This window comes from Schizophyllum commune (genome assembly GCF_000143185.2).
Source record: "Schizophyllum commune H4-8 unplaced genomic scaffold SCHCOscaffold_11, whole genome shotgun sequence".
NCBI lineage: Eukaryota > Fungi > Basidiomycota > Agaricomycetes > Agaricales > Schizophyllaceae > Schizophyllum > Schizophyllum commune.
The window spans coordinates 159892-183196 of record NW_026089548.1 but is presented as its reverse complement, the minus strand read 5'-3'; the positions used below and the strand labels follow the sequence as shown (position 1 = coordinate 183196).

At 57.0% G+C, this 23305-nt stretch overlaps 8 protein-coding genes across 8 annotated transcripts; 5 read left to right on the top strand and 3 right to left on the bottom strand.

Moving 5' to 3' along the window:
• Window positions 1-83: 83 nt before the first annotated feature.
• On the bottom strand, window positions 84-2048 carry SCHCODRAFT_02751949 (uncharacterized protein). The gene is made up of 3 exons (XM_003027911.3): window positions 2007-2048; window positions 1630-1954; window positions 84-1579 (listed from the first exon to the last, which is right to left on the bottom strand). The coding sequence occupies exons 2-3, from the start codon at window positions 1921-1923 to the stop codon at window positions 167-169; spliced, it is 1707 nt and encodes a 568-aa protein (XP_003027957.1). The 5' UTR covers window positions 1924-1954; window positions 2007-2048; the 3' UTR covers window positions 84-166.
• Window positions 2049-2171: 123 nt separating this feature from the next.
• SCHCODRAFT_02638161 (Pkinase-domain-containing protein) lies at window positions 2172-6272 on the bottom strand. The gene is made up of 18 exons (XM_003027910.2): window positions 5858-6272; window positions 5704-5804; window positions 5634-5649; window positions 5387-5584; window positions 5055-5127; window positions 4782-4852; window positions 4673-4727; window positions 4456-4614; window positions 3945-4402; window positions 3775-3887; window positions 3650-3724; window positions 3509-3591; window positions 3334-3458; window positions 3180-3279; window positions 2934-3117; window positions 2804-2879; window positions 2678-2752; window positions 2172-2626 (listed from the first exon to the last, which is right to left on the bottom strand). Exons 1-18 carry the CDS (start codon window positions 6026-6028, stop codon window positions 2549-2551), a joined length of 2211 nt encoding a protein of 736 aa, XP_003027956.1. The 5' UTR covers window positions 6029-6272; the 3' UTR covers window positions 2172-2548.
• A 596-nt stretch (window positions 6273-6868) lies between these two features.
• Window positions 6869-8479, top strand: SCHCODRAFT_02704843 (uncharacterized protein; the record flags this gene model as incomplete). The annotated part of the gene is made up of 2 exons (XM_003028193.1): window positions 6869-6991; window positions 7046-8479. 2 exons carry the CDS (start codon window positions 6869-6871, stop codon window positions 8477-8479), a joined length of 1557 nt encoding a protein of 518 aa, XP_003028239.1.
• A 395-nt stretch (window positions 8480-8874) lies between these two features.
• Window positions 8875-10648, top strand: SCHCODRAFT_02513966 (uncharacterized protein; the record flags this gene model as incomplete). The annotated part of the gene is made up of 2 exons (XM_003028192.3): window positions 8875-9162; window positions 9224-10648. 2 exons carry the CDS (start codon window positions 8875-8877, stop codon window positions 10646-10648), a joined length of 1713 nt encoding a protein of 570 aa, XP_003028238.2.
• Window positions 10649-10813: 165 nt separating this feature from the next.
• On the bottom strand, window positions 10814-14801 carry SCHCODRAFT_02602246 (uncharacterized protein; the record flags this gene model as incomplete). The annotated part of the gene is made up of 11 exons (XM_003027909.1): window positions 10814-11437; window positions 11927-12072; window positions 12386-12459; window positions 12522-12578; window positions 12820-12842; window positions 12961-13087; window positions 13147-13449; window positions 13501-13682; window positions 13757-13768; window positions 13821-13944; window positions 14632-14801. The coding sequence occupies 11 exons, from the start codon at window positions 14799-14801 to the stop codon at window positions 10814-10816; spliced, it is 1842 nt and encodes a 613-aa protein (XP_003027955.1).
• A 610-nt stretch (window positions 14802-15411) lies between these two features.
• SCHCODRAFT_02638148 (uncharacterized protein) lies at window positions 15412-17090 on the top strand. The gene is made up of 3 exons (XM_003028191.2): window positions 15412-15818; window positions 15869-15933; window positions 15981-17090. Exons 1-3 carry the CDS (start codon window positions 15690-15692, stop codon window positions 16612-16614), a joined length of 828 nt encoding a protein of 275 aa, XP_003028237.1. The 5' UTR covers window positions 15412-15689; the 3' UTR covers window positions 16615-17090.
• A 691-nt stretch (window positions 17091-17781) lies between these two features.
• SCHCODRAFT_02638144 (uncharacterized protein) lies at window positions 17782-19428 on the top strand. The gene is made up of 2 exons (XM_003028190.2): window positions 17782-17863; window positions 17920-19428. Exon 2 carries the CDS (start codon window positions 18106-18108, stop codon window positions 19351-19353), a length of 1248 nt encoding a protein of 415 aa, XP_003028236.1. The 5' UTR covers window positions 17782-17863; window positions 17920-18105; the 3' UTR covers window positions 19354-19428.
• Window positions 19429-19892: 464 nt separating this feature from the next.
• SCHCODRAFT_02552383 (uncharacterized protein) lies at window positions 19893-21895 on the top strand. Its single transcript, XM_050343678.1, has 3 exons — window positions 19893-19942; window positions 19989-20210; window positions 20262-21895. Exons 2-3 carry the CDS (start codon window positions 19989-19991, stop codon window positions 21702-21704), a joined length of 1665 nt encoding a protein of 554 aa, XP_050198089.1. The 5' UTR covers window positions 19893-19942; the 3' UTR covers window positions 21705-21895.
• The last annotated feature ends 1410 nt before the right edge of the window (window positions 21896-23305 follow it).

Sequence of the window (23305 nt, the reverse complement as noted above, 5' to 3'; positions counted from 1 at the left end):
GCGCGAAGGTGAGGAAGAAAAAAACACGCAGAAAGAAGGAAAAAGGAACATAGGTAGGTGTACGAACGACTGAGCAAGTTTGGGCCCACTCCAAGCCGCACATGAGTCCATGAGAGTTCTGTGCCAGGCTCAGCTTCGGCAAGAATGCAGGAAAAGACAAGGGTACCTATCCTGCTTCCTCCTCCGAAGATTCTACCGTGTTCTCTCCGTCACCCAACCCAAGTCGCGCCATGGCCGCAGCTCTACTCTCTCCTTCACCCTCCAGTCGCGCGACTTCGCGCGCCATCTGCGCCGCCGCTAGCCGTTTCTGTACCCCCTCCCATAGGCTGCTTGAGTCCGAGTCTCTATCGTATCCAACAGCTGCAAGCTGCGGGAACCAAGCCGCGAGATACATGGCGACAGCGTGCGAGCTGGTGATAGGGGAATACCCGACGTCAAGCGACTCCAAAGAGCAAGCCTGATATGTTGGTGGTGGGCTGCCAAGAAATGATTTACCCCTCGCATCGAGATCCAGACGTGCAAACTTCAAGCGCGGGCAGTGTAAGGCGAGCGGCGCTAACACAGATAGCGAAAGGCGACGCTGCGAGCGCGGCGGGTGCTGGGACTTCAAGCCAAGGCCTTCCAATCGAGGCAGGGACTTGGCCATTCGGTCGATAGTCGCGTCTTGGAGATCAAAGCCTCCCGGGAGTTCCAAGAAGAGGAGTGCGAGATTGTGGAAATCGAATAATGGGACGAGGTCGGTGTCGGTGATCGCTTCCGTCGATTCATGAGGGGTCGCTCCTGCAATACAATATCCCTCGTCGATGGAAAGGGACTCGACCGACATCGGGCTAATGACCGCAGACCGTACGGCACGGAGAAGGACAGACCAATCTCCGGAGGTTGCATCGACAGGTCCTCGAAGGATCAGACTCCTCAGCGAATGAAAGGTGGAACTCTGCAACAGTGCAATAATTGTTCGCATATTGATCCTGTCAAGGAATATGTCTCGCATAAATCGAAATGACCCAGGTTGGAAAAAGACGGGTATGGCGACTGGATCATTTTCAAACGTGAGCCAGAGACTCCTCAAGTCTGGTAATTGCCCTAGAGTACTCAGGGAGTTATAGGCTGTGATGTTCGTCGCGAGCCCGCGTAAGTTCCAGGCGCGTGTGAGGCGAGCGAGCCTCGACTTGACGACATCCTTCGCGTTGTTGTTAAAGCCAAAGTCGTCGAAGGGTAAGATCATGAAATCGAATTGTGTGATGTTGGGACAGCGTTCCGGAAGCCTGGAAATGATGTCGAGGCGCGGACCTGAGGTCTTGATATACTGGAGATGCAGCGACTTGAGGGACGGTGACAGGAATACGGGTAGATAGTCTAGATCGGCGCTTTGGCCCTCCCAGACGAGGTGACGTAGTCTGGAGAAGATGCCGACGGGAAGGACTGAGGCAAGGTGAAGGTATGACTCTTGCGTCAGCTCTTTAGCGACACTTCTATGAAAGACGTTGGCAGCCCGACCAAAGATGAGCTTGTTGACAAGCGGCGCTACGACGAAAAGCCGATCTAGGTCCTCGTGGCGGATTGAGCGTCGGAGAACCTGCGGTGCGCATGAGCGTCGAATGAAGGAAGGAAAAAGAGGATGACTACCAGATAATCTGTCACATTTCGCTTATAGAACGAAGAGGATGTCTCTCGTTGCACTTCCCAGAGATCGGCGGGCATGCAATGCAAAAGAACAGTCTCAATATCCAGGTCTCGATCCTTCCAAAGCGCCGTGATGGCGGGGAGGTAAAATGCTTGACATGTTCGTGCGCAAGCGGCAAGAGCCGGTCTGTCGACAACATACGGTCCATCGCCGTCCGTCTCATCCGTATTTTCCACCTCAACAAACATATCGACGATCCGGAAGACGAGTTCTGGGATTGCAAAAGCACGATGCATGTCGATGCCCTTCGAGTCGGAAGTACTTGGGCTGGCTGCGTCATTGTTGGGACAAACAGTGGTCATCAAGATTGTCTACTCACTTGAAGAACCACGCTTAGCGCGTCGAGAAACGCGGCGACACGACCGTGGAGAACAAGGATTGCACGAGGCGACCCGATCGATGCCCGGGCCGTTATCTGCTTGTTAGTATTTGAACTTAATGGGCGCCCGCACGCCTAATGAAAGGCATTTATCGCGCGAGTGTTCCCAGATTTCCGCAAATCATCATAACGAAAGAGGATGAATAGACTCCGCAAATACACAATGAAAAGGAAGTGGGATAATAATACGGCCGGCTGAAAGACTGCTAAATGGGCTACCAAAGTCAGGGCGCATCCGGTGCCGCAAGAGAACGGTATATGAACAGCAGCAATGCGGACGAGCAGCACGACGCCGACATGCAACATGGTACGAGGATGTGTGACCACACTGGCAAGCAGCACGCTGCGGACATGAGGTACGATGCGGTGTATGCACAGTGGAGGAGCGAGTGCGTGAGTAGATATGGACGCGCTGACGAGCCGCCCCCTTGGCCAAAGGTATTGCGGCGAGGAGGTAGCATGGGCGAAGATGACGAGTAACATCATGACTGCGTCTTGTTCTTGAAGCGCAGCAACGGCGCGAGGCCCGCGGACGAGCACGCCTTCTTGAGGAATGCATGCTGTTGACTGTGTTAGAAGACGGATGCTATTACGGACATTCGACAGCTTACCTCCAGAAGCTCGCCGGCAGTCGCGCGGCTGGCGACATCCACGCACAAGCAGACAGCGAGGAAGCCCTTTAGCTCCTGTAGACAGTGTCAAGCGAGGATGCAGGAACAGACCAATCGCACACATACCTTGCTCAACGCCTCCGGCTTCTTCAACGTCGGCGTACCGTTCGTCGCAATCAGGTACAACGCCTTCAGCGGCTCCCTGGCATGGTAGTCAGTACACTCTACCTCTCACGAACGCAACCACTGCACGCACTCATCCAGATACGGCGGCTCGTTCTCAATCATCTCGATCGCCATGATGCCGAGCGACCATATATCGACCTTCGCCCCGTACTCCTTCTGCTTCACGACCTCCGGCGCCATCCAGTACGGAGTGCCCACCATGGTCGCGCGCTTCGACTTCTGGTCCGTCAGCTTGGCGCAGAAGCCGAAATCGGCTGAAAGGAAGGGTATTCTCAGCATCGACGCGTCAATCATGAGCTAACCAGCAGGAACTGACTGATCTTGACGCGACCACTTGCGTCGAGGAGAACGTTGTCGGACTTGATATCACGGTGGATGATGCTCTGGCTGTGCAGATGGCCAAGGCCTTTGCAGGTCTAGTTGAAGGCCTTGAGCGATGCTAGTCGGCACAGAAAGTCGAAAAGACGTACCTCCAGACAGATACTTGAAATTTGATCCTCCTCGAGCGTGTTATTCTCGATGACATCCGTCAAAGCACCGCCCTCCATGTACTCCATGACGACCCAAAGCTCGTTGCTCTTTACCAAGTACGAGTCTGTATTTGTCGTCAGCATGAGCGTCAGCACGGGTAATGCGGTCACGAACCAAGAAAGTTGACGATGTTCGGATGCTGGCTCTCCTTCATGACCATGATCTCGTTCACGATGAGCTCCTTTCGTGGCTGGTGGCTACATGGCGACGCCTTCTTGAGCAGATGCAGAAGGAAGAACATCAATAGGGGCGTACCTGAGATCCATCTCCTTGATAGCCACCTTCTTGCCAGTTGCAAGCGTCTTCGCAACGTACACATGGCCAGAAGCACTAGCAGCAAACGTCAAAACCTCGATCACCAGAAGGGAGCCACCACTCACCCCTGCCCGATCTTCTTGATCTTACTGTAGATCGTCTTCGGGTCATCATCCGACACCACCTGCCGCAACTTCTCCATGATCTGCACCTCCGTCATCGTGCTGATCCGCTTTTCCTGCAATCCATCGTCAGCAATTTACCCCCTCTCCAAACCCATCCACTACCGACTCACCTTCTCCTTCGGCTTTTCTAGCGCAGCCGCCGCGGCCGCGACCCCACCGCCCCCCTTCGTTGGCCGCTCCTCCTCCTTGATCTGGATCTTCTTCGCCGGTTGCAACGGCTTCACTGGCGGCGGCCCCGCAAGCGCGCCCGCCGCCCCCGGCGCAGGATGCGTCCCCGGCTGGCTCGTCGCCGGCGCGCTCTTCGCGGGCGCACCCATGCCCGGTCGCTCCTCCCGCTCCCGCTCACGATCAGCCCGCTCGCGCTCCTTCTCCCGCTGCTGCCGCACGCGCTCGCGATCACGGTCCCGTTGCTCACGGTCGCGCGCCTCACGGTCAGCGCGGTCGCGGTCAGCACGGTCGCGGTCTCGTTGTTCGCGCTCACGGTCACGCTGGTCGCGCTCGTAGTCGTCGCGTTCGCGCTGGCCGGGGTCGAGGCTCTCTTTCCGTGGAGGGGCGCCGCCGGAGGGGCCTGGATACACAATACATCAACAACATGGACGACAGTATGATACCAGGACGCACCCTGCGCAGGCTTTCGCGCGCGGAGATCAGCGGCGCTGGGTGGTGAGGGTGCTGGCCGGTTTGCTGTCAACAGCGGCCGGGGCGGCGCTGGCCTGGACGCCTGCAAGTTGGGTATCGAGCGTTCTGTTGAGAGTGCCGGGCGTTGTTGTCCACCAGTGCCTAACACAATATCTGTGAGCAAAGGAGGATTGACTCTGTAGACAAGCCGGGGACTCACCTTGCGATCCCAACGGTGCTGGTGCGGAGTCTTGCCTGCCGATGGGCGGTCGTTGCTGAAGACATAGTTCAGAATCTGCTTGACGAACATCAGTCGGAGTGAAACGTACATTAGCCCCCGCAAGCCCGGTCCCCGCGTTGAAGCGGGCAGGCGCATCGGTGTAGGGTTGTGTTGGGATGCCTGAAATAACAGTGAGTTGGGTGTCCGGGAAAGAGATACGATAGCGCGAGGAGTGCAGAGGCCAGAAGTCATTGAGTCATCAATGGAGTGAGGACACAGCGCGTCGCGAAGGTATCGACCGTCATCAGTGGGGTAGTCATATGGTCAGAGCGCGCGGGATGGACATTGATAGAGTTCAAGGCGATGCAGAAGACGAACGTACCCATTTCGCCCATCTCCTCCCTCTTCTGGTGATCGACGTAGAATTCGAGCACATCCAGCACGGCTTGGGGGTCCTGGGAAACACGCGTAAGCAGCCAAGTCGGGCGTTGAGCGAGGATGAGGAGTATGGCTGCGAGGACATCGCTATTGAGTGTACATGGTGTTCTACTGAACGCAGCAGGCGCGAGTCGTCGGGTATGGCTTGGGAGAGCGACTACTAGGGAAAGGCGTCGATTGGAAAGACTTGGGTTGTTCATGCTTGGAATCATGATACAGATCGTTTGACGAACAAGGCGAAGAGGGAAGGGCTGTACTGGAGAAGTCGGTACGGACCTTTGCATAATCTTCCCGAGTGATGGCGGATTTGGTGAGGAGTTTGGACCATTGGTCAGGGAGACCGGTGAAGGCGCCAGTGACGGCGTCAAACCCGACGTGAACCTTGTGAACAAAGTTGGTCGGATTTGAGACACCCATGAGTGGGGAGCGAGAGTAGATGTCGTCCTGCCAGCCGTATAGTTCTTCATCGGATTTCTGGGAGTGGATTAGCGGGTGGAAGCCACGGGCGCATTGAGCTAGTCACTAGAGCCATATAGAACCTGAGAGGCGGAAAGTCAGTTATATGCATCGCGGATCGCGCGAAGGCAACGCACCGTTTATCCTTCGTCTCCAGGAGTAGGCAGTACGGCTTCAGGTCCGTGCGCTCGATGTTGGAGATGTCGTTGAGTTGAATAACCGATTGCTGGGGCGCATTCTGGGGCGGGGGTTAGGCATCGTGCTGACCCGATCGCAACCAACAGCACGAACCTCAGACTTGCGGACCTCCAGGACCGCCTCCTTCAGCACGAGCCATTTGGCCTTCCAAATCCAGCTCGCGAACGTTCCATCCTCCTTCAAGCTGACAAGGCCCTGGCGCACGCATCCCGCGCCCGCGCCATTGCGATTCGTGGGCGAGCCGCCAATGCCCGTGTACGACATGGTCAACGTCCGTCAAAATCCGTGTTTTCCGTTAGATGCTGATGTGTCGTGAGTCCGGTTCGTCGTGCGCGCGCGTCGTCAGTGTCGTCGTTCGCGCGAGTCCCGTCGCCGATCCGCAGCGCGCAGGATGATCCCGATGGAGTTCGTGATCAGCGCCGTTCAGCGCGGAGGAGAGCGCTGGCTGGCGTCGTCTTCGGCGTCGTTGGCGTCGTCGTCAACGTCGTTCGGTGCCTGTCGCCGGCGTTCTCGTCGTTGAGCACGCTGCTGATAAGCAGCTACAAATAGATGGCACGTGGAGCAGTATCGGCCCGGGTGATCCGCTTCTGTCACGCTCCGTGACTGTAACGGCACCGTCACGGTGGTCTGCTTGCTCAGAACGGGTTTGGAATTTACTTCGGCGACCAGAAACCGTCAAACCGCCCAAGTTCAGGTCATCATATTGGCCCGCCAATATCATAGTCGGAAGAGGGTCGTTGAATTGGAGGTGAGTAATATGCACAGTAAGGAAATAGGGGCTTTCTCCAAGCCCCTCATTCACCAACGGCTTGTAATCGTTGCATAAACGTGAACTTCCCTGCTCGTATGCGAACGAATGTCGTTTTGGACGTAAATTATGGACGATTTACATGCGGTCCGTGCTTTTTGGCCGAATACTCACTCAAATCCAGGTCAAAACTCATGCATCGAGCTCTCTCCATACCGGACATTCTCTTTTCGATATGTCGCGCGCTGGCCCTGAATACGGGCTTGGGGGAAGACGAGGGCCCGTTCTTCGTCAATGCGCCAACTTTAGCGGCCTGCGCTAGAACGTGCCGCGCATTCCAGCTGCCCGCCATTACAATGCTGTGGAAAAACAACGACCTCGCGATCGAGACGGTTCTGCTACACTGTACGCCCCCGGATCTCTGGCAAACGCAAGTCAACGCTATCGAGCATTTTGGCCTTTACAAATGCGATTTACTGGTGAGCTTTTGCGTCAGATATCTATCGCCCGATCACGCTAACGGTCCAATCCAGGTCCCCACGCGCGCAATTGTTGCAAAAGACCTAGAGCGTCTGCTCTTCTACGCGCCGCTCATCAACAAGCTCACCTTTGGTCGTGCCGCTGATCAGCCGCGCTCCATGCTGATGCGGTCTGACATACCCATCGTGCAGCTGTCCGAGGACGGCTTCGTTGCGCTCTCGTATATCCTTCCCCCATCTTTCCTCAGAAACATTCGGCATGTGGTTTGGTATAGCCGTGCTGCTGGTCTGCATCATATTCGGCATTTTATCTCGCCCTCGCTTGCTACCCTTGAACTTCGACTTCACCATGTACCGGCCGCGTATCTCTCGATCCTGCAGACCCTCCCGACCGCCTTCCCCAAAGTGCATGGACTCTCAATCTACGCAGACGAGAAGGACGCGCCGCCAGGTAGCATGAATATCGCACTGGCTCATTTGCTCGGGGGCTCCTGGGACCTGCGTCGTCTGAACGCCACCAGCGTCGGGTCTGCGACACTCCTTGACCTCGCGCGCATGCCGTCGCTCGCTAGCTTGACGATCGACTCTCTGAGTAACATGAGAGCGGAGGACGTCTTGCCTTCCCACTCATTCGCGTCCCTCCGCACGCTCAGCGTCAACCTGGACGTACCCATGCGCACGTGCATCGCCATCATGCAGAGCGCGAACTTCACGGCGCTCACGTCGCTATCCCTCAGCCTCAAAGATCCTCTCCCGGGAGACTGGGCGAAGCTATATCGCGCCATCCGCACCGCGCACACGCGCCCTGCCCTTTTGACGACCCTTCGCGTCGAGCAGCAGAGCATCGGGGAGGATGATGGCTTACCTGCGCCGCCTGTCACCGATGACGACCTTGCGCCTCTCCTCGACTTCGGCAGCCTCCAGGACCTCTGGCTGCAGTGCGAGGGCGGCTTCGACATCGGACCCGCGACGGCCGAGCGCATTGCGAAGGCGTACCCGAAGCTCCAGGAGCTCACCCTCGTCCCGATGCGCTGTCCGACCTGGACGCGGCGGCTCACGCTCGCCGCGCTCGAGCCCTTCGCGCGATACTGTCCTGTCCTCCAGTACCTCGAGCTCGAACTGAACGGGACGGGCGTCACGTTCGACCGCAACCCAGCGCGTCCCAGTATTGCGGGCTCGCGGCCCATGCCGCCGTCCTTGCTGCTCTGCCTCGGCGTACGGTGGTCGCCGATCAACAGCTCGCGCGCCGTCGCGGCGTACCTCTCCCTCTTCTTTCCCCGGCTCGGATACGTTACGACCGCGGACGAGCTGTCGGGCAGGCGGTGGCGCCGGGTTGGCGAGCTGGTTACCGTGTTCGCCAAAATTCGTGCGCACGAGCGCTTGGAGGCGGCTGGAAGTACTTCCGCCACGACTCAGGAATACAGCACTCTTCTCGTGGATGACTCGGCAATGCTGTCTGGATCGGAAGGGGGCAACGACGATGACTAGAGAAGGACGAGGCTACAACGCAAAAAATGCGTCGTCAGGAAAGCTTCCAGCCGTATTGTTATGTTTATTCTAAGTTTGTACGTAGAGATCAGGGTTTCTTATACTTGTAGACTTATCGTGTAGCCAAAAAATCGGGCACTGTAGTCCTCGAACTTCGTGCTGATGTCTGCTCTCCGGCAACGGCCGATCCACACACTAGTCACACGTGTTGATAAGTAGCGTGCTTGTCCTTCACTATTTTTCCCCAATTGTCTGCCGCTGTCAGTCGTGCGCGCCAGGGAATTCTGACCTGCTTTCCAATTATCTGTGAGAAGTTCGGTCGGGAGGAATACGATTTTCGGCTGACCCAATGCCCCAGTCCGCGCCTTGAGGCGAGGGTCGATTGGAAGGCTGCGATGCATCGTGCGTTAGCCATACCCGAGATCGTCTTCACGATATGCAATGCCTTTGTGGTCGACCAGGGACACGTTGAAGGCCAGGGTCCCTACGTTGTCTCGGATACTCGCGCATTGGCGGCCTGCGCACGGACGTCTCGTGCATTCCATCTCCCCGCCATCACGGCCCTCTGGAAGGACAAGTACCTGACCATCGAGGATGTTGTCTATTGCCTGCTTCCCGCGGACGTATGGCGCGTGGCTGATATAGCAATCACGTACCCTTTCGATTGTATAGGGAATCGCATGGTGAGCTTCAGCGTTCTTCATACCACACCAGCTCGTTCGCGATCGCTGATTTTCTATCAAGGCGCTGGCTCGCTCCATCACTGTACAAGACACTGAACGGCTGGTCAAATATGCGCCACTCACGAATGCGCTGGTGTTTGGCGGCGCCTCCAGCTATAGTCATCGGTCTCATGTCAGGGGCTACTCTCGGAACCAGGAGGGACTGCTGGATCTGTCAGACGAGGGCTATTATGCTCTGTCCGTCCTCTTTCCCGAAAACCTCTTTCCGAATCTGCGCCATATCTACTGGAACGACTTGAGCGCCAACCTAGCACACATACGCTCGTTTCTTGGACCATCCATCGTCTCGATCCATCTGTACATTCACAAGTCCCCCTTGTCCAGCCTCTCTATTGTGCCGCACCTCCCATTGCGATGCCCTCACGTGCAAGACTTCCTGTATAGGCTGGATGCATCAGTCGTGTCGCAGCGGCGGTCGCACCATGAGAAGCTGGTGTTGAATGCGGTTTCCGCCTGGAACTTGCGCGCCATCGAGACTTCGATCATCAGCGAGCCTGTCCTGTGCCATCTCAGCCGGTGTCCTTCCATCCACTCGGTCAAGTACCTTCTGGCCGACCACTCCAGGCAATGGAAGGCCGCCGGTCTCAGCCATCCCAACGCATTCTCTTCCCTCTGCGAGCTCTTCTTGCACCTCATCCCCATGAAGTTCGCCATAGACTTCTTCCAAGGTTGCAGATTCGACCATCTTCGGAACGTCTTCGTGCGCGTCATCAGGCCAGGCCGCGGAGAGTGGCCGTCTCTGTTGCGCGCATTCCGTGCCGCCCATCGACAGCCCCAGGTCCTGCTTGAACTCCAGATAAACGAATGGACGTCGACGGAGGAGAGCGATCGCACGCCCCTGTCGGACGCTGACATGGAGCCTCTTTTCACCTTTCCTTCGATTGAGAACCTCGTCCTCGAGAGCGCGGGCGGCTTCGACTTGTCCAACGAGACGGTGGAGCGGATGGCGATGGCATGGCCCCACATGCGCAATCTGCGGCTGTGGGTCAAGACGCCGCCTACATGGACGCGCCGCCTCACCATTGACGCCCTCACCGCCCTCGCCCATCATTGTCCTGCACTCGAAACGCTCGAGATCGACTTCGACGCGACCGGCATCACGCTCGCGCGCAATCCACGGCGTCCGCCTCTGCCTCCCTCTCTGAGCATGATGAACGTGCAGTGGTCGCCAATCACGAGCGCACGGGTGGTCGCTGCGTATCTATCTGTCATCTTTCCTCTTCTCGCCGATGCGTCTATGGCAGACGAGGCAGATGAGGAGATGCAGAAGCGGTGGAAGAGGGTCGGCTCGTCGGTCGCGCTGTTCAGAAAGATACGGCAGCAGGAGCGAATGGATGTCTTGGGAGAGGAGCCTGCGCTGGAGGATGTGGTCCAGGACGACGATTTCGAATCCGTTTCCGAGGAGGATCCCATGGACTCAGATTGATATGACACACACATAACTGTCTAATCTGCTCTCGATGTAAGTCTTGAATGACGAATCAAGTCATAGGCTTCGATGCTCGAAGAGAGGAATGAAAATCTGCGCCTTTGAGTGACTCTGTAGGGCTAAAGAAGACAATGGGATACAGTTTAATAATCGAAATTCTCATTAACCGCGCATCATCCTATCCATATCAAAGCCCATCGCCTTAGAGCGGCGCTTGACCTCCTCGCGCTGATCCGGAGGCAGAACGCTCATCATAGCCTGCATCTGCAAAGGCCCCAGCGTCGACATGAGGCTATTCATCTGCTCCGCACGCTTCCCAAACCGCTTCACCGCAAAGACGTCGGGCCCCTCGTCGAAGAACGGCTTGTAGTACTCCTCAACGTATGCGAAGTCCATGGTGGCGATTGGCGTGAAGAGGTCGTTCGGCAGCATCAGCAGATTCCGCGCGATGCGAAGCTCGCCCGCGGCGGAGGCGCACCAGCCGCTGTCGGTGCCCTTGGCGCGGGTGAGGTAGCACGGGACGCAGACGCCGGTCGCGCGCGTCATGATCTCGGGGTATGAGTTGTACAGATGACCGTCGCCGATGCGGTACTGCACAAGGTATACGGCGAAGTCTCCTGGTGCGAGGACGATTTGTGCGCGCTCCCAGCTGACGACACGATCCCAGGGCGAGCCTGTGGGACGGACGGGGGCTGTAAGGGGACCAGCCGGGAGTGGCCGAGTGGAGACGGTAGCGGAGACGAGGCTAACGTCTAGGCAGCCATGGTCCCCGGACAGCCACACCACCTAGAGGGAGGCGTGACGTCCTAGAAGGGTGAAGAGCGTCACGGTGGACGAGGGAGAGGATCGACGGTGATGGCGGGTCGTGACCGACGATAGAAGAGGGAGTAGGGTAGGGCGTAGCTCGGTAGAGAGAGGAGGGCAAGCGTACTGAATACCACTACACAGTGGACCCATGCGTGAGCCATACATGGGGGGCGCCCACGAGTAGGGTGCCCGGTAGGCAGCGCCGCCAGCGCCTACACGAGGTGGAGGGTAGTGACGAGGGGGCGGCGTCACTAGGGTAGTGGAGAGGCGTATCGGCCAGAGACGCGGCCGGTGGTGGTGATCGGTGGAGGGCGACACCGATCGGAAGGAGGAGGGGGCACGGTGCAGCGTCAGGATCGAGGGGGGTAGCCCCGATTGGCGAGGTAGGGAGAGGATGCACTGGAGAGGGCGCCGAAGGATGCCCTACGCCGGAGGAAGCGCAGGGAGCAGCGCTAAGGCCAGACGTACCACGGCGAGCATGAGCTCCAAGCCAGTGGGAGAAGGGATGACACGATGGGTGGCGGCATCGGTCAGGGAAGGGGGATGCGACCAGGACGAGTGGCCAGCAAGGCGCGGGGAGGTGAGCCCACGACGGGCCGATGGGAGCGGAAGGCCTGACGAGGGGTGGTACTCCCGGAGGTACACTTCCCACTGCTGCCAGGGGGACGACCGACTAAGCCGCACCGGGGGACGAAGGGGAAACACACCAGAGCGAGGAGGCGAGGGGTGCCACGGCGTACAGGGAGGGCCGTTCCCCGGAGTACTAGCACCACAACCGCTGCAGAGGCGCGGGCGTAGACCAAGCCTGAGGACGCAACCCAAGCCAAGGGAGGCGGGCTCGCTAGGAGGCGGCGGAGGCAGCCGAGGGTGTGGAAGGCCCAAGGCAGCAAGGAAGGGATGGGGCGATCATCGATGGGCGACGCCCACCGTAGCCAACGACGAGCGTTTCTGGATTAGAGAACTCCCAGAGGTTAACTAAGAGCCAGGCGTAGGGGCGCGAGCTAGGCGAGCGGGGAACCAAGGTATATTAGCAGGGAACAGTAACCAGTAAGTACCAACACACCTAGGCGAGCGGGGAACCAAGGAGATCAAACCCGAAGGATCTCCTGATGCCCACTGCCTGTATATATACTGTAGCTATAGTAATCAAGGGGATAGGAGATAACTACTACAGTCATCAGGTCACAAGATCAGTGAGCGATGATGGTGCGATAAGGCACCATACAGTAATGGTGGTGGGAGACTGGTAGGGTACTGGCAGTGTCCAAGAAGGGGGAAGGAATAAATAAGAGAAGGGGAAAGGGGGAGGTCACCAAAGGGAGAGGAGGAGAAGGGAAGTAGGAGATATAAGGGAAACACACCAGGAATGAGTCATAGGTAATGACTGATGGGGGGCGTCAACACATGCAAATGCCATCAGTACCATACACCAAACAAGACCAAACCAATTGAAGACCAGTCACGCTTGTGGGCGCTTGTGGGTGGTGTGGATATCCCCTGACAGGGGCTTGGTACTCGCCATCGCTGCCGAACTTGCCCTTTGGCAGGATCGCGCCATTGATCTCGGCGATCGCGACGCGAAGGCGCTTGTCGTAGTCGATCCAGGGAGGCACCAGCATAAGGTCCATCCTGTTATAGGTGAGCTTCCTGGCAGCCTCTGCGATGCACGTCACTTGTGGACTACTCACCTCCCCTCGAGCGGCTGGAACCGTACCCTGGATTGTTCCTCCGGCAGAAGATTATCCTTCATGATACTGGACACAGATAGCACGGTCTCTCCCCCTACGACGGCGATGACCCTTCCGTCAGTGCGGCGATTCTGCACAAGGACGCGAAGGGTAGCCACCGTCGGTCCTACGTATTTGTTCATTTCCTCTCCAAAGTTGCGTCGATTCGGTCCCTCCAGACCAGCCCAGCGTCGGAAGGAAGGTGAGCCCTCAGGAGGCACATCCGCAGCACGAACATCCGGTGGGATCGACGCTTGCTGTAGCCTACGATGAAGGCATAAGCGCACGAAGAAATAGATGTGCAGCGAAGCTTACATGCTGGTCAGATCACCGGCGGTCGTCATCCAGATCCCTAGCCCGTTCTCGTTCGTGCTGGCGAAGATGGGGTGCAGTGGCCACGGTGCGTCTGCGCGATCCGTAGGATCGAATGTTTTCGCGAACGGTGGGTGGATAAAAGTAGCGCATTCATCTTTATGGCCGTCCTGCCAGTGCTCGCGCTGACAGTCTTCCGAGCAACTGCAGTACCCTATGCGTTAGCCTGCGGGTGGGGGGTAAGTGTCGACTGACTTACTAGTTGATAGATCTAGACTCTCGTCAGTTGACGATCAGACAGCAAGGCAGAGATCTACACCCACTTGCATCGAGAGCACGTCCGTAATCGAGTTCCCTCGAGTTTTTCTTTCCCGCATCGCCCGCAGATCGTTTTCCTGTCCTTTTTGCGAGCCTTGCGAGCCGCATTCTCGCTTCGAGCGGCGTTCCCTATGCGCTTCGAGTGTTGTCCGACAAACTGAGACAGCGGGGAACGGTCCTCGCTACGTCTAGAAGACCTACGTCGCGCCTCGGGTGCTCCACTGCTCGGTGTCCCCGCACCCGACTGGGATGGAGAGCGTCTGCCATCGACACTCGGGTTTCCCAGGATCATTCTGGCAAAGTCATTCTCGAGCTCCCTGACAAAAGCAGCATCCATTTTACGATCAGAGAGACACCGAGGGACTGGATTTGAGTGTTGAACGTCGAGGGTAAGCGTTGTCACGAAGGGCGCTATACCGGGTGACGGCGACAATTGAGCTTTGTGATCATATCACGTGCCTCAGTTCGACTTTGTCAATGCAATCTGCAATCCTTTGAAAGACATCTGTAAAGGCCATGATGTCTTGACACAGTAGATAATTATACGTATGTATGCTGATTCAATCGGTGATTTCTGACTTCGAATATTTATGTCTGTATAGTCTGTATCCCAGCTCCGGTAGATCAACTACACATGTTTCTGGGAAGACAAAGCGATGAACGATGTGGGATATAGAGGAATAAGGATATGATTTATTCGGGCGCGCAACGTCGTGGCTCTTCGGGCGGTCAGTACTCCGTATCGTTTGCAGCGGACAGAAAGACTCACAAAGGGACTCGTTCTTGATGCATCGGAAGTCCTAGCAAACAATGCACCAGACGTATTGATTCTGCGTGTGGCAGCTGCCATGGTGCTCCTCGTTGACAGGAACCCCCGCGCCGAGTTCGGGGTGGTCGAGCTCGAAGACCGCGAGTGGCTCTTCATCGATGACGATCGGGTGGCTCTCTGTGGCGAGCGCGGTGGGTAGGATGGTGAAGTGATCCATGGCGATGCCGTTACTGGATGACGGTGGCGAGAGGGCGAGAGGTGCACAGTTAAGTGACGATGGCGGGCTCGAAGACCGTGTATGTGTGCTGCACTTGGCAGAGAAGAGTCTCGGGGGAGGCAGAGGTGCACTCGATAAACAGATGACTGAGGGCGAGGGTAATGGCGTCCTTTATATCAGCCACCACGAGGCGCGGGGGTCCGAGCAAAGACAATAAGGCAGATGGAGCGACTAGATGGAGGCATGAAGGCAGAGTAACAATGTCCCATTGTTAAGCTGGCTATCGATGGATAGCATTCAGACTGAGTATGGACACGCGCAAGGCGAAGAGCTTGACGATGTCGTCTTCAAGTCTGGATCACGATATTCTGGTCCAAGATGAGGTGTCGGGAACGTCTCTGCCTTGTCCAATATACATAGAGGCCCTTGGAGTCCCGAGGTGAATGAGAGTCCGTGGGAAGGAGTACCAGATGGTGGAGGACGAAGACGAAGGGCGTGGGTGGCACGTCATGTCGGACGCCCACAAGGATCTACAATGATCGGATCAAGCCGACCGGGCCGCCTGCGCCGCTGCCGCCCCTTATTCCCTCCTTGCGGACTCGCCCTCAGGCTTCAGCTCGTCGTCCTCGGTGGAGACTTCGACTTATTGTCCATCTTAGAGTCCGAATCCTGCTTCCTCTTACAGAACTTGGGCCAGGATTCAGCGTCTCCTAGGCCCTGCACGCCTAATTCGTGATCATCCCGATTCCGAATGCGCTGCCCCTGGATCTACGAATACCTGTCGATTCTTCACTTGCTCCCAACCACCACGACTCGCGCGAGGACGATAGTCGACTAAGCAACAGAGCAGAGCCCAGCGTTGAACGCTCGACGGCCGAATATTCGACGATGATCATCCCAGACGGTTCTGCGCTCCCCTGGATGGTGAGGGAGGGGGCAGGCGCTGGAGAGAAGAGGTGGTTCGAGTCAAGGGACGATGAGGACGGCAGTGGAGACGGTACGAGCTCGGTGTCGAAGGTACGTTGCAATCGACTGCAGGCAGGCGGGGAACTGACTCTGCGCCACAGACGATCCTCGAATGGCTCTTCCTCGCGATCGCCATCTTCCTCCTCTGCAGCATCTTCTTCCGGAGGTGTGTATCCATCCACCCCCCTCCCATCCCATACTTATGACCCGCAGAATGATGATGATGAAGCGGGCGAATCAGCCCATGTCCCAATTCTTCCGCGCGCAGCCCCAGTGGTCCTCCCCGCCCCGCCCCAGCCGCGTCGTCCCCTGCTCCCAACCGTGCCCGCGCGACATGGCCTACATCGCCCCCCTCCCCTCCGCGCACCCGCGCCCCAGGCGGGCCCATCGGCGCACGCGCGGCGCTAATACGGACGGGCGCGGTCGCCGGCTGGACTCTGGCGAGAACGACTACGGCTCGATCGACGAGAAGGACGTGCTCCCCGCCTACGACAACGTCGGGGGTCCCCCGGAGTACGACGATGTCGCCGCGCCGCCGCCGGTGGCGCGGGCGCTGCCGCAGCCGGACGATCCTGCGCAGCTGCCGCGGTCAGCGAGCGCCGAAGACATAGTCGTCCAGCCGCGCTCTCCGCCACACGAAGAGAGTGTAGCGCCGACCCATCTCCTTGCAGCTGCGCCGGAGCCAGTCTCCGTAGACGCAACGTCGGGCCATCTTACCGTCAGCACATCGCCGGCTCTCACGAGACAGCCTAGCGTCGACTCTACGCCGTCGGATGTGCCCTCAGAAGTTGTCCCGCCATGTCCGCCAGCGCCGCCGCCTTCACCAGATAGGTCAACCACTACCTGATCTACCTATGCGAGCCCTTGCGCTGTCTCGAACCCAACGGCGCCTTCGACGTCTTTCCAACCGCCCGCGATTGTCTTCTCGTACCTTCGTGAATGGCAGCCTTCGGTGCCTTGTCCGTCGACTCTTTTTTAGCCACGGAGCGGCATTGTCGGCGTCTTCGCGAAGCCCTTCTCGGTGCCTCTTTCGAGGTCGTCCGATGATCGACGTCCTCCCGCGGTTTCAGCGAGTACATACTGACGCTCCTAATGTGCATACGACCCGTTCATGACTATCATCCTTCGCTATACGTACCTTCTTCGGTGAGCGCACCTTCTTTTGGTGTACATACCGTATTCGTTTGTATGCATACCTTCCTTGGTGTTCATACTTGCAGTCTTCGGTACATACTCACCACTTCGGCGCCCTCCAACGTGTAGACCTCATCCGTTCATCGCGTACACCCCATTCACCGTACACACCCCAGGCTCCTGGCCTGGCCGTCTAATCGCAACTCTACGTACATACATACTCATTAGGACTTGCGCTTCGCTTTATGGCGAACGCGCAGGATGGTTTATATGACAATCTGGATATTTGTGTCTAGTTCTGTATTTGTAGATTGAATCTTCTGCTTGGAACGGTCTGCCTTACTTCTCAAGAAGACATTCGATGCATAAAACGAAGCCGGAGCCGGGAGCCCTGACTATTTGCTCAGAAACTGCGCACTTGTAGCGCACCAGGTCAAGCAGAATTGAAGCAGAGCATGACAATCGCTTTGGGGTATGCAAGCGTCATCAGAGAGTAGCTAGCCCGGCGGGCGTGGCCAGCAGTCGGTCGAATTTGTGGTCGCTCGACCCCCGATCGGCAAAGTCCGAAGGACGCGTCATCGGCGCTCGCCGGTCGCGAAGCTGCCTTCGTCCTTCAAATCTCCGTACATCTGTTGACCTTGCTCTTCTCGTGCCGCCCGAGCAGTAAGCTGATCATATCTACACTGAGAGAGAATCTCACACAAGAGCCATAGATGCATCGGTGCTTGACAATACCCGAGATAGTGACGATAATATGCGACTTCATTCAGGAAACTAGTGGACAAGATCAAGACATCCTGTATCCGCGTGCTATAAATGGCCTGTGCTGCCTGGCGCGTTGCTGTAAGGAGCTGAATGCCCATGCGACGGCGGCTCTCTGGAAGAAACTACCGAACTTGGGCCCATTGCTGAAGACACTGCCGGCTGGAACGTTCGAAAAGAATATGCCGAAAAACCAATTTGTTAGCTACTTTGACAAGACAATCTGCTAAAAGACTGATAGCTCACTCGCCTTTAGGTTCTCGTCAAGCCAATCGAACCAGCTGGATTGGGCCGATTCCATTTCTATGCATCGCTGGTGCAAGAAATATCCATAGTTCGGCTCCCGGATGTGACGTGTCTTACCGCGCTTCAGTTCAGCTGCAGCACCCCCCTCCTTCCTCATCTACGGAGCTTGAACTGGCAGGCACTTTCTTTCACGGACATGCAGTACATCATGCTTTTCCTACACCCAGGAATCGCTCGCCTCCAACTCCGTATACCCGACCCGCATTCCGCGGCAACAACGTCATTACTGCCACGATTGCACGCGCTATGCCCCGACGTTAGTGTCTTCCATCTCGACGGGATTGCCAGCTTCAGCTCCGAGGACGCCCTCCGCCTCGCATCCGCTGCCCCCACGTGCTGGCCGAACCTGCGTTCTCTGTACATTCCACATTTAGCTGTCCCAGACATGCAAAAGATAGCGATGCTGCCTCACCTTCGGAGCCTCTTCCTTCACAGCCCTATGGACGAGTCGGCGCCGATACCGACTTTTGACGCACTCGCGTTCTCGGCCCTACGCGCGCTCGAGGTGCAGCCCACTTCGATGACCTACGGGTCTAACCTATTAATGGCCATGCCCTCTGCGCTCAACGTCGAGCGCTTCCGCATCATGTGCCACGATGCGCCGCGAGGTGAAGCTTGGCCGGCACTCTTCCAGGCGATCGGCCACGCGTTCAATCCGAAGACTCTCCGCGAAGTCCTCATCGAGGAGTATGGGGACTATGAGTGGGACGACAGTGACCACGAAGGGCCCAGGTCCCTCGTGTACGACATCTTGCGGCAGATCACGGTATTCTCCAACCTCGCCGTCTTGTCGATACATTGCTGGGGTGGGTTCTTCGTCGAGGACGATGATCTGCTACATTTAGCGCAGGCGCTCCCGCTACTAAAGACCCTCGTCTTGTCGCCCGGGCGTGGCGAGATGCGCGAGTACCATGCCACCATCCAAGGCCTCGCGCACCTGGCGCGCCACTGCCCGCGCCTCGAGTCCCTCCACCTCGACTTCACCGCGAACGACCTCTACTACGAGGAGTCCCTGGCGCGCGACGTCTGCCAGCGGCGCCTCACCACCCTGGGCGTCTTCTTCTCCCCCATCAGGAGCGCGCGCGTCGTCGCCGCCTTCCTCTCCGCGATCTTCCCCAACATCAAGTCCATCCCGAGCTCCGAGAGCGCACGCGTCTTTGAAGACGACGAGGATGAGGACGAGGAAGGGATGGAGGACGAGGAGGGGAAAATCCGGCAGATGAAGTGGCGGCAGGTCAATGAGCTCTTGCCGATATTCCGCTTTGTGCGCGTGCAGGAGCGCAGGGGTCGCGCGCCACGTGATATTGGTGGGACTGGGAATGCAAACGAACCGGAACTGTCGTTGCACGATGAGGACTGGGATACGGATTTCTCGGATATGTAGAAAGACCCTTCGGGGCCAGGCTAGATATAACCAGTGTATTTCTGTCGATACCGCAACCCTTTATGCTCATCCCAATGTCGTCAGTCACATCTATGCTGCAATGTATAGCGGTAAGCCATTTCATTCCGCAGATTGGGGTCGCTAGCGTTCCCTCTTCCTCGTTCTTGTCTCTATAGTCAACTTGTCTCTCAAAGTTTTAGCTTATGGTACTAAGTGCGACGATAGTTGATAACTCTGCTTACTCTTCCTATAGCTTTCTCGATGCCCATCAATAAGTGCATTCTCTTCACTCTGGCATCCAATGCGCGGCTCCCAAGTCGTGTTGGAGGTGTGTGCACTCTGAGGGAGAATATGCAGAGCATTTTACTGCACTCAAAGCTTAGACTCTTTACTCTTATGAGAAATCAGAAGCCTGAAACATCGGCCACAGAAGGGGGAAGTCGGTCGTCGTGAAAGTTGAACATGGTCACATGATGTTGCGGCAAACGCCGAGGTCATGATCGATGCTAGCGACCTTGCGCTGTTGCCGTCAGCATACACGACGTGAGCCAGCGCATATGCCAACGATAATCCTGCGACATTGCGCGACGTGAGTATACTGGCTTTTCTGTGACTTACGACTGACATTGGCATAGATGCATCCTTGCTTAGCCATCCCGGAAATTTTGTCCATCATATGCGACTACCTGCGCGACGAGCGGGATGAACAATGGCGTCGCACCTGGCTCTTGAGCCTGTCTGCTACTTGTCGCACTTTCAATGGCCCTGCAACGGCTGCTCTTTGGAGCAACCTGCTCAGTATCAAGCCGCTGCTTCGGGCTCTCCCGCGTGACATTTTCACGGACCGAGACGAATTTGTAAGTGCGTTCGGACGAACGATAACGATACGCATATTAACCTCTAGACAGACTTTGTCTAAGCACATCGGACCCTCCGATCTTGTGAAGCTCAACTTCTATGCTCGGCTCGTGCAGGAACTGCACGTCTCGTGGCTGCCGGATACGACCTGTCTTGCGGCCTTGCAGCTGAGCTGCACAGCCTCTTTCCTTCCGAACCTGCGATCCTTGCATTGGTACTGCGTAGGCGCCCCTGCGCTCTCCTTCATCTTGATGCTCGTCCATCCGGGGGTCACAACCCTTGAAATCGACATGGCCCTCTCAAGTAGCCATCCTCTTGTCTCCTCTCTTCTGCCGCGACTTCAGTCCCTATGCCCCGACATCCGCCAATTCCGGCTACTCGACGACGACTGGGCCCCGCGCTTCAGAACACTTGGGTACGCGACGCACGTGGCGCCCCGCTGGGAAAGACTGCAAATCCTTGACGTGCCGTATCTAGACGGATCAGATCTAGAGCATCTCGCCGCCATCTCGCAGCTGCACAAACTATGCATTCGCAGTCTTCCCGACGATTTTCACAGGTCTCGGATTTCGATAGATCAACCTGCATTCGCATCTCTCCGCACGCTCGAACTTCGGCCTCAGGCTATGCACCTAGCCACGAGCTTTCTGCAAGCCATTCAACCCATGATGCGGCTAAAGAGTCTCAAAATATCCCCCAAGGAGACTAAGCGGGTTGACCATTGGGATTCCCTCCTCACATCGATATCTCGGTCCTGCGACCCAAACACGCTCCGATCGCTCTCCGTTTGCGACTCCGCCAGATACGACGAGGATGATGACGACCTTGAGTCCACTGCCCTATCAATCAACGTCGTCCAGAAGCTTTTCGTATTCCGGCATCTCACCGCTCTCGAGCTGGACTCATGGGGCGGGCTCAGTATCGATGACGAGGAGTTTCCTGCCCTCGCACAAGCGTTCCCCGACATCGAGGATCTTCGGCTGCTATCAGGGCAGGAGGACGCAAACCGGCACGACGCGACGATATACGCAGTCGCCTCCATCGCTCAGTTCTGTCCTCGCCTGCGTGTCCTGCACATGGATTTCGACGCAGATGCCTACATATACGAGGAGCACGAGACGCGCGGTATTGCCCAGCGATCCCTCACGCATATGAACGTCTGCTACTCGCCGATATCCAGCACTCGAATTACCGCAGCATTCCTCTCCGCGCTATTCCCGAACCTCGACACAATCGAGAGCGAAGGCATAGAGGCCGTCGTCCGCCGCACCCAAGATGAAGAATGGACGGCGCAGAGTCGGCGCGCCAAGAAGATGAAGTGGCGGCAGGTGGCGCGCTTGCTTCCCATGCTTCGATTTGTGCGCGCCCAAGAACGGCGTGATAGTTGCCTTCGGAGGTTAGAGGGCGAAGCAGAAGAGGTTGAAAGGGACTCGAATCAGCACAATCAGTCGCTGGATGCGGACGGCTATGACACGGATTACTCAGATCTTTGAGGCGGCGGCGGTCGATATCCTCCTTCCAGTACGACATTGGTCATTCTTTTCTTGTGAATCTGACAGCCAAGCCCCGTTGAATACCAGTAGCCGACGCTGACGAGCGAGACCTTCTGGTTTCACTTCTTTACTGGCAATTGTCCTTGTACTAAGATGGATATTCCAATCACGCGGTTCGGAACTGCATACGCATTGGCGGCCATCTGCCAATGAAACTGCCGGCGCAGATCGGCGAGCGAGATGGGCATCACAGCCTGAGCACAGAGGCGTTCGTGGCCGCTGCCGCCGCCTCAGCGTGCTCTTCTCGAGTGCGATCGAGTAAGATGACCATCCGGTAAGCGGGATCGAATCATTCACAGTCGCGACGTCGTATGTCCACAACCGCGAGTGCACGCGTTGCGCTGGAATGACCTCAAGGAGTCCACACAAGTTTTCCATGGCAGACGATGCCGCTCGACATTTACATTGCCCAACACGTCCAACACCTCCTCTACACAAAATACAGTCCACATGAACGATACAGCACGTCCCTCCCCGAGCGTCATACATGCACGCGAGGCCCGCATCTCCCACGGACGAGGTAAATTCTGCAGGCATGACAATCAGTACTCTGAGACGAATGGCAAAGTAAGGAATCCTCAGGAGGAGAGACTGGAATGAGTCCATGACCGCGGAACTTCCGATGAGTCCAGTCGCCGAATAGATGATCAATGCGCCGCCAAAGCTGCTGTTCGGCGAGTGGCCAAAGTGACTGTCCGCCACCGCACCGAAGCGCCATGATATACTCTGAGGAACCATCAGCTCACGGCGTGCGATGCTAATGCGTACCAGGGTCGGCCAAGACAAGGAATGTAGATTGATTTCAGGACACGTTAGAGAGCGGGGAGGCATGAAGGGGACACCGATAAGTCTGCGTCGCCGTCAGACACAACGCAGTGAATGAAGTTCTCCATGCAAACCTACTATGACTTCCGCGATAATCATCAACGACTAATTTACCGGCGCGAGAGTACCTGGCATTGAGGCGATGAAGACGCAGAACGTCGAGGTCGGCGCTGAGTGGAATGTTGCATATTGCACGTTAGGCGCTCGTGCTTCAATTGAGCAATTTGCTCGGGGAGTATTCGACGATCATGGCGTAACAGTATTGCTCGATAGCTCCGTGTATGGGCATCATTCATTGGCATTTCGCCGTTATTGCGTCGTCGGGCTTGAATACTTGTCCGATGACAGTCTTGCTAGCCTGAAGGGTCCGCTTGGTTTCGTTAGTTGTGATGGTCGGCGTCGTCGGGTTGAAGTTCCGTGACAGGCTTGACGATGTCAGGGCGGTACCGTCGAGGATCCTGCAAAGGCGTCAGCGCGCGCCGCTCGGGAGTGTCAGGTGGACGCACCAACGGAGCCTTATTAGGGGATTAAGGACGAGCGGCCTGAGAGTTAGTCGTGCGTTCGTCAATTGATGTACTGGGTCGGTCTTAACGACGTTCGTGTCGGAGGATCATGATTGGCCTTGAGCCTTCATTACGCCGCGGCGCCGGATTCGTCTCATTGCGCCGCCGCGACGCATCCTATTGCGCTACGGGGCGCTGCATCCCGTATACATT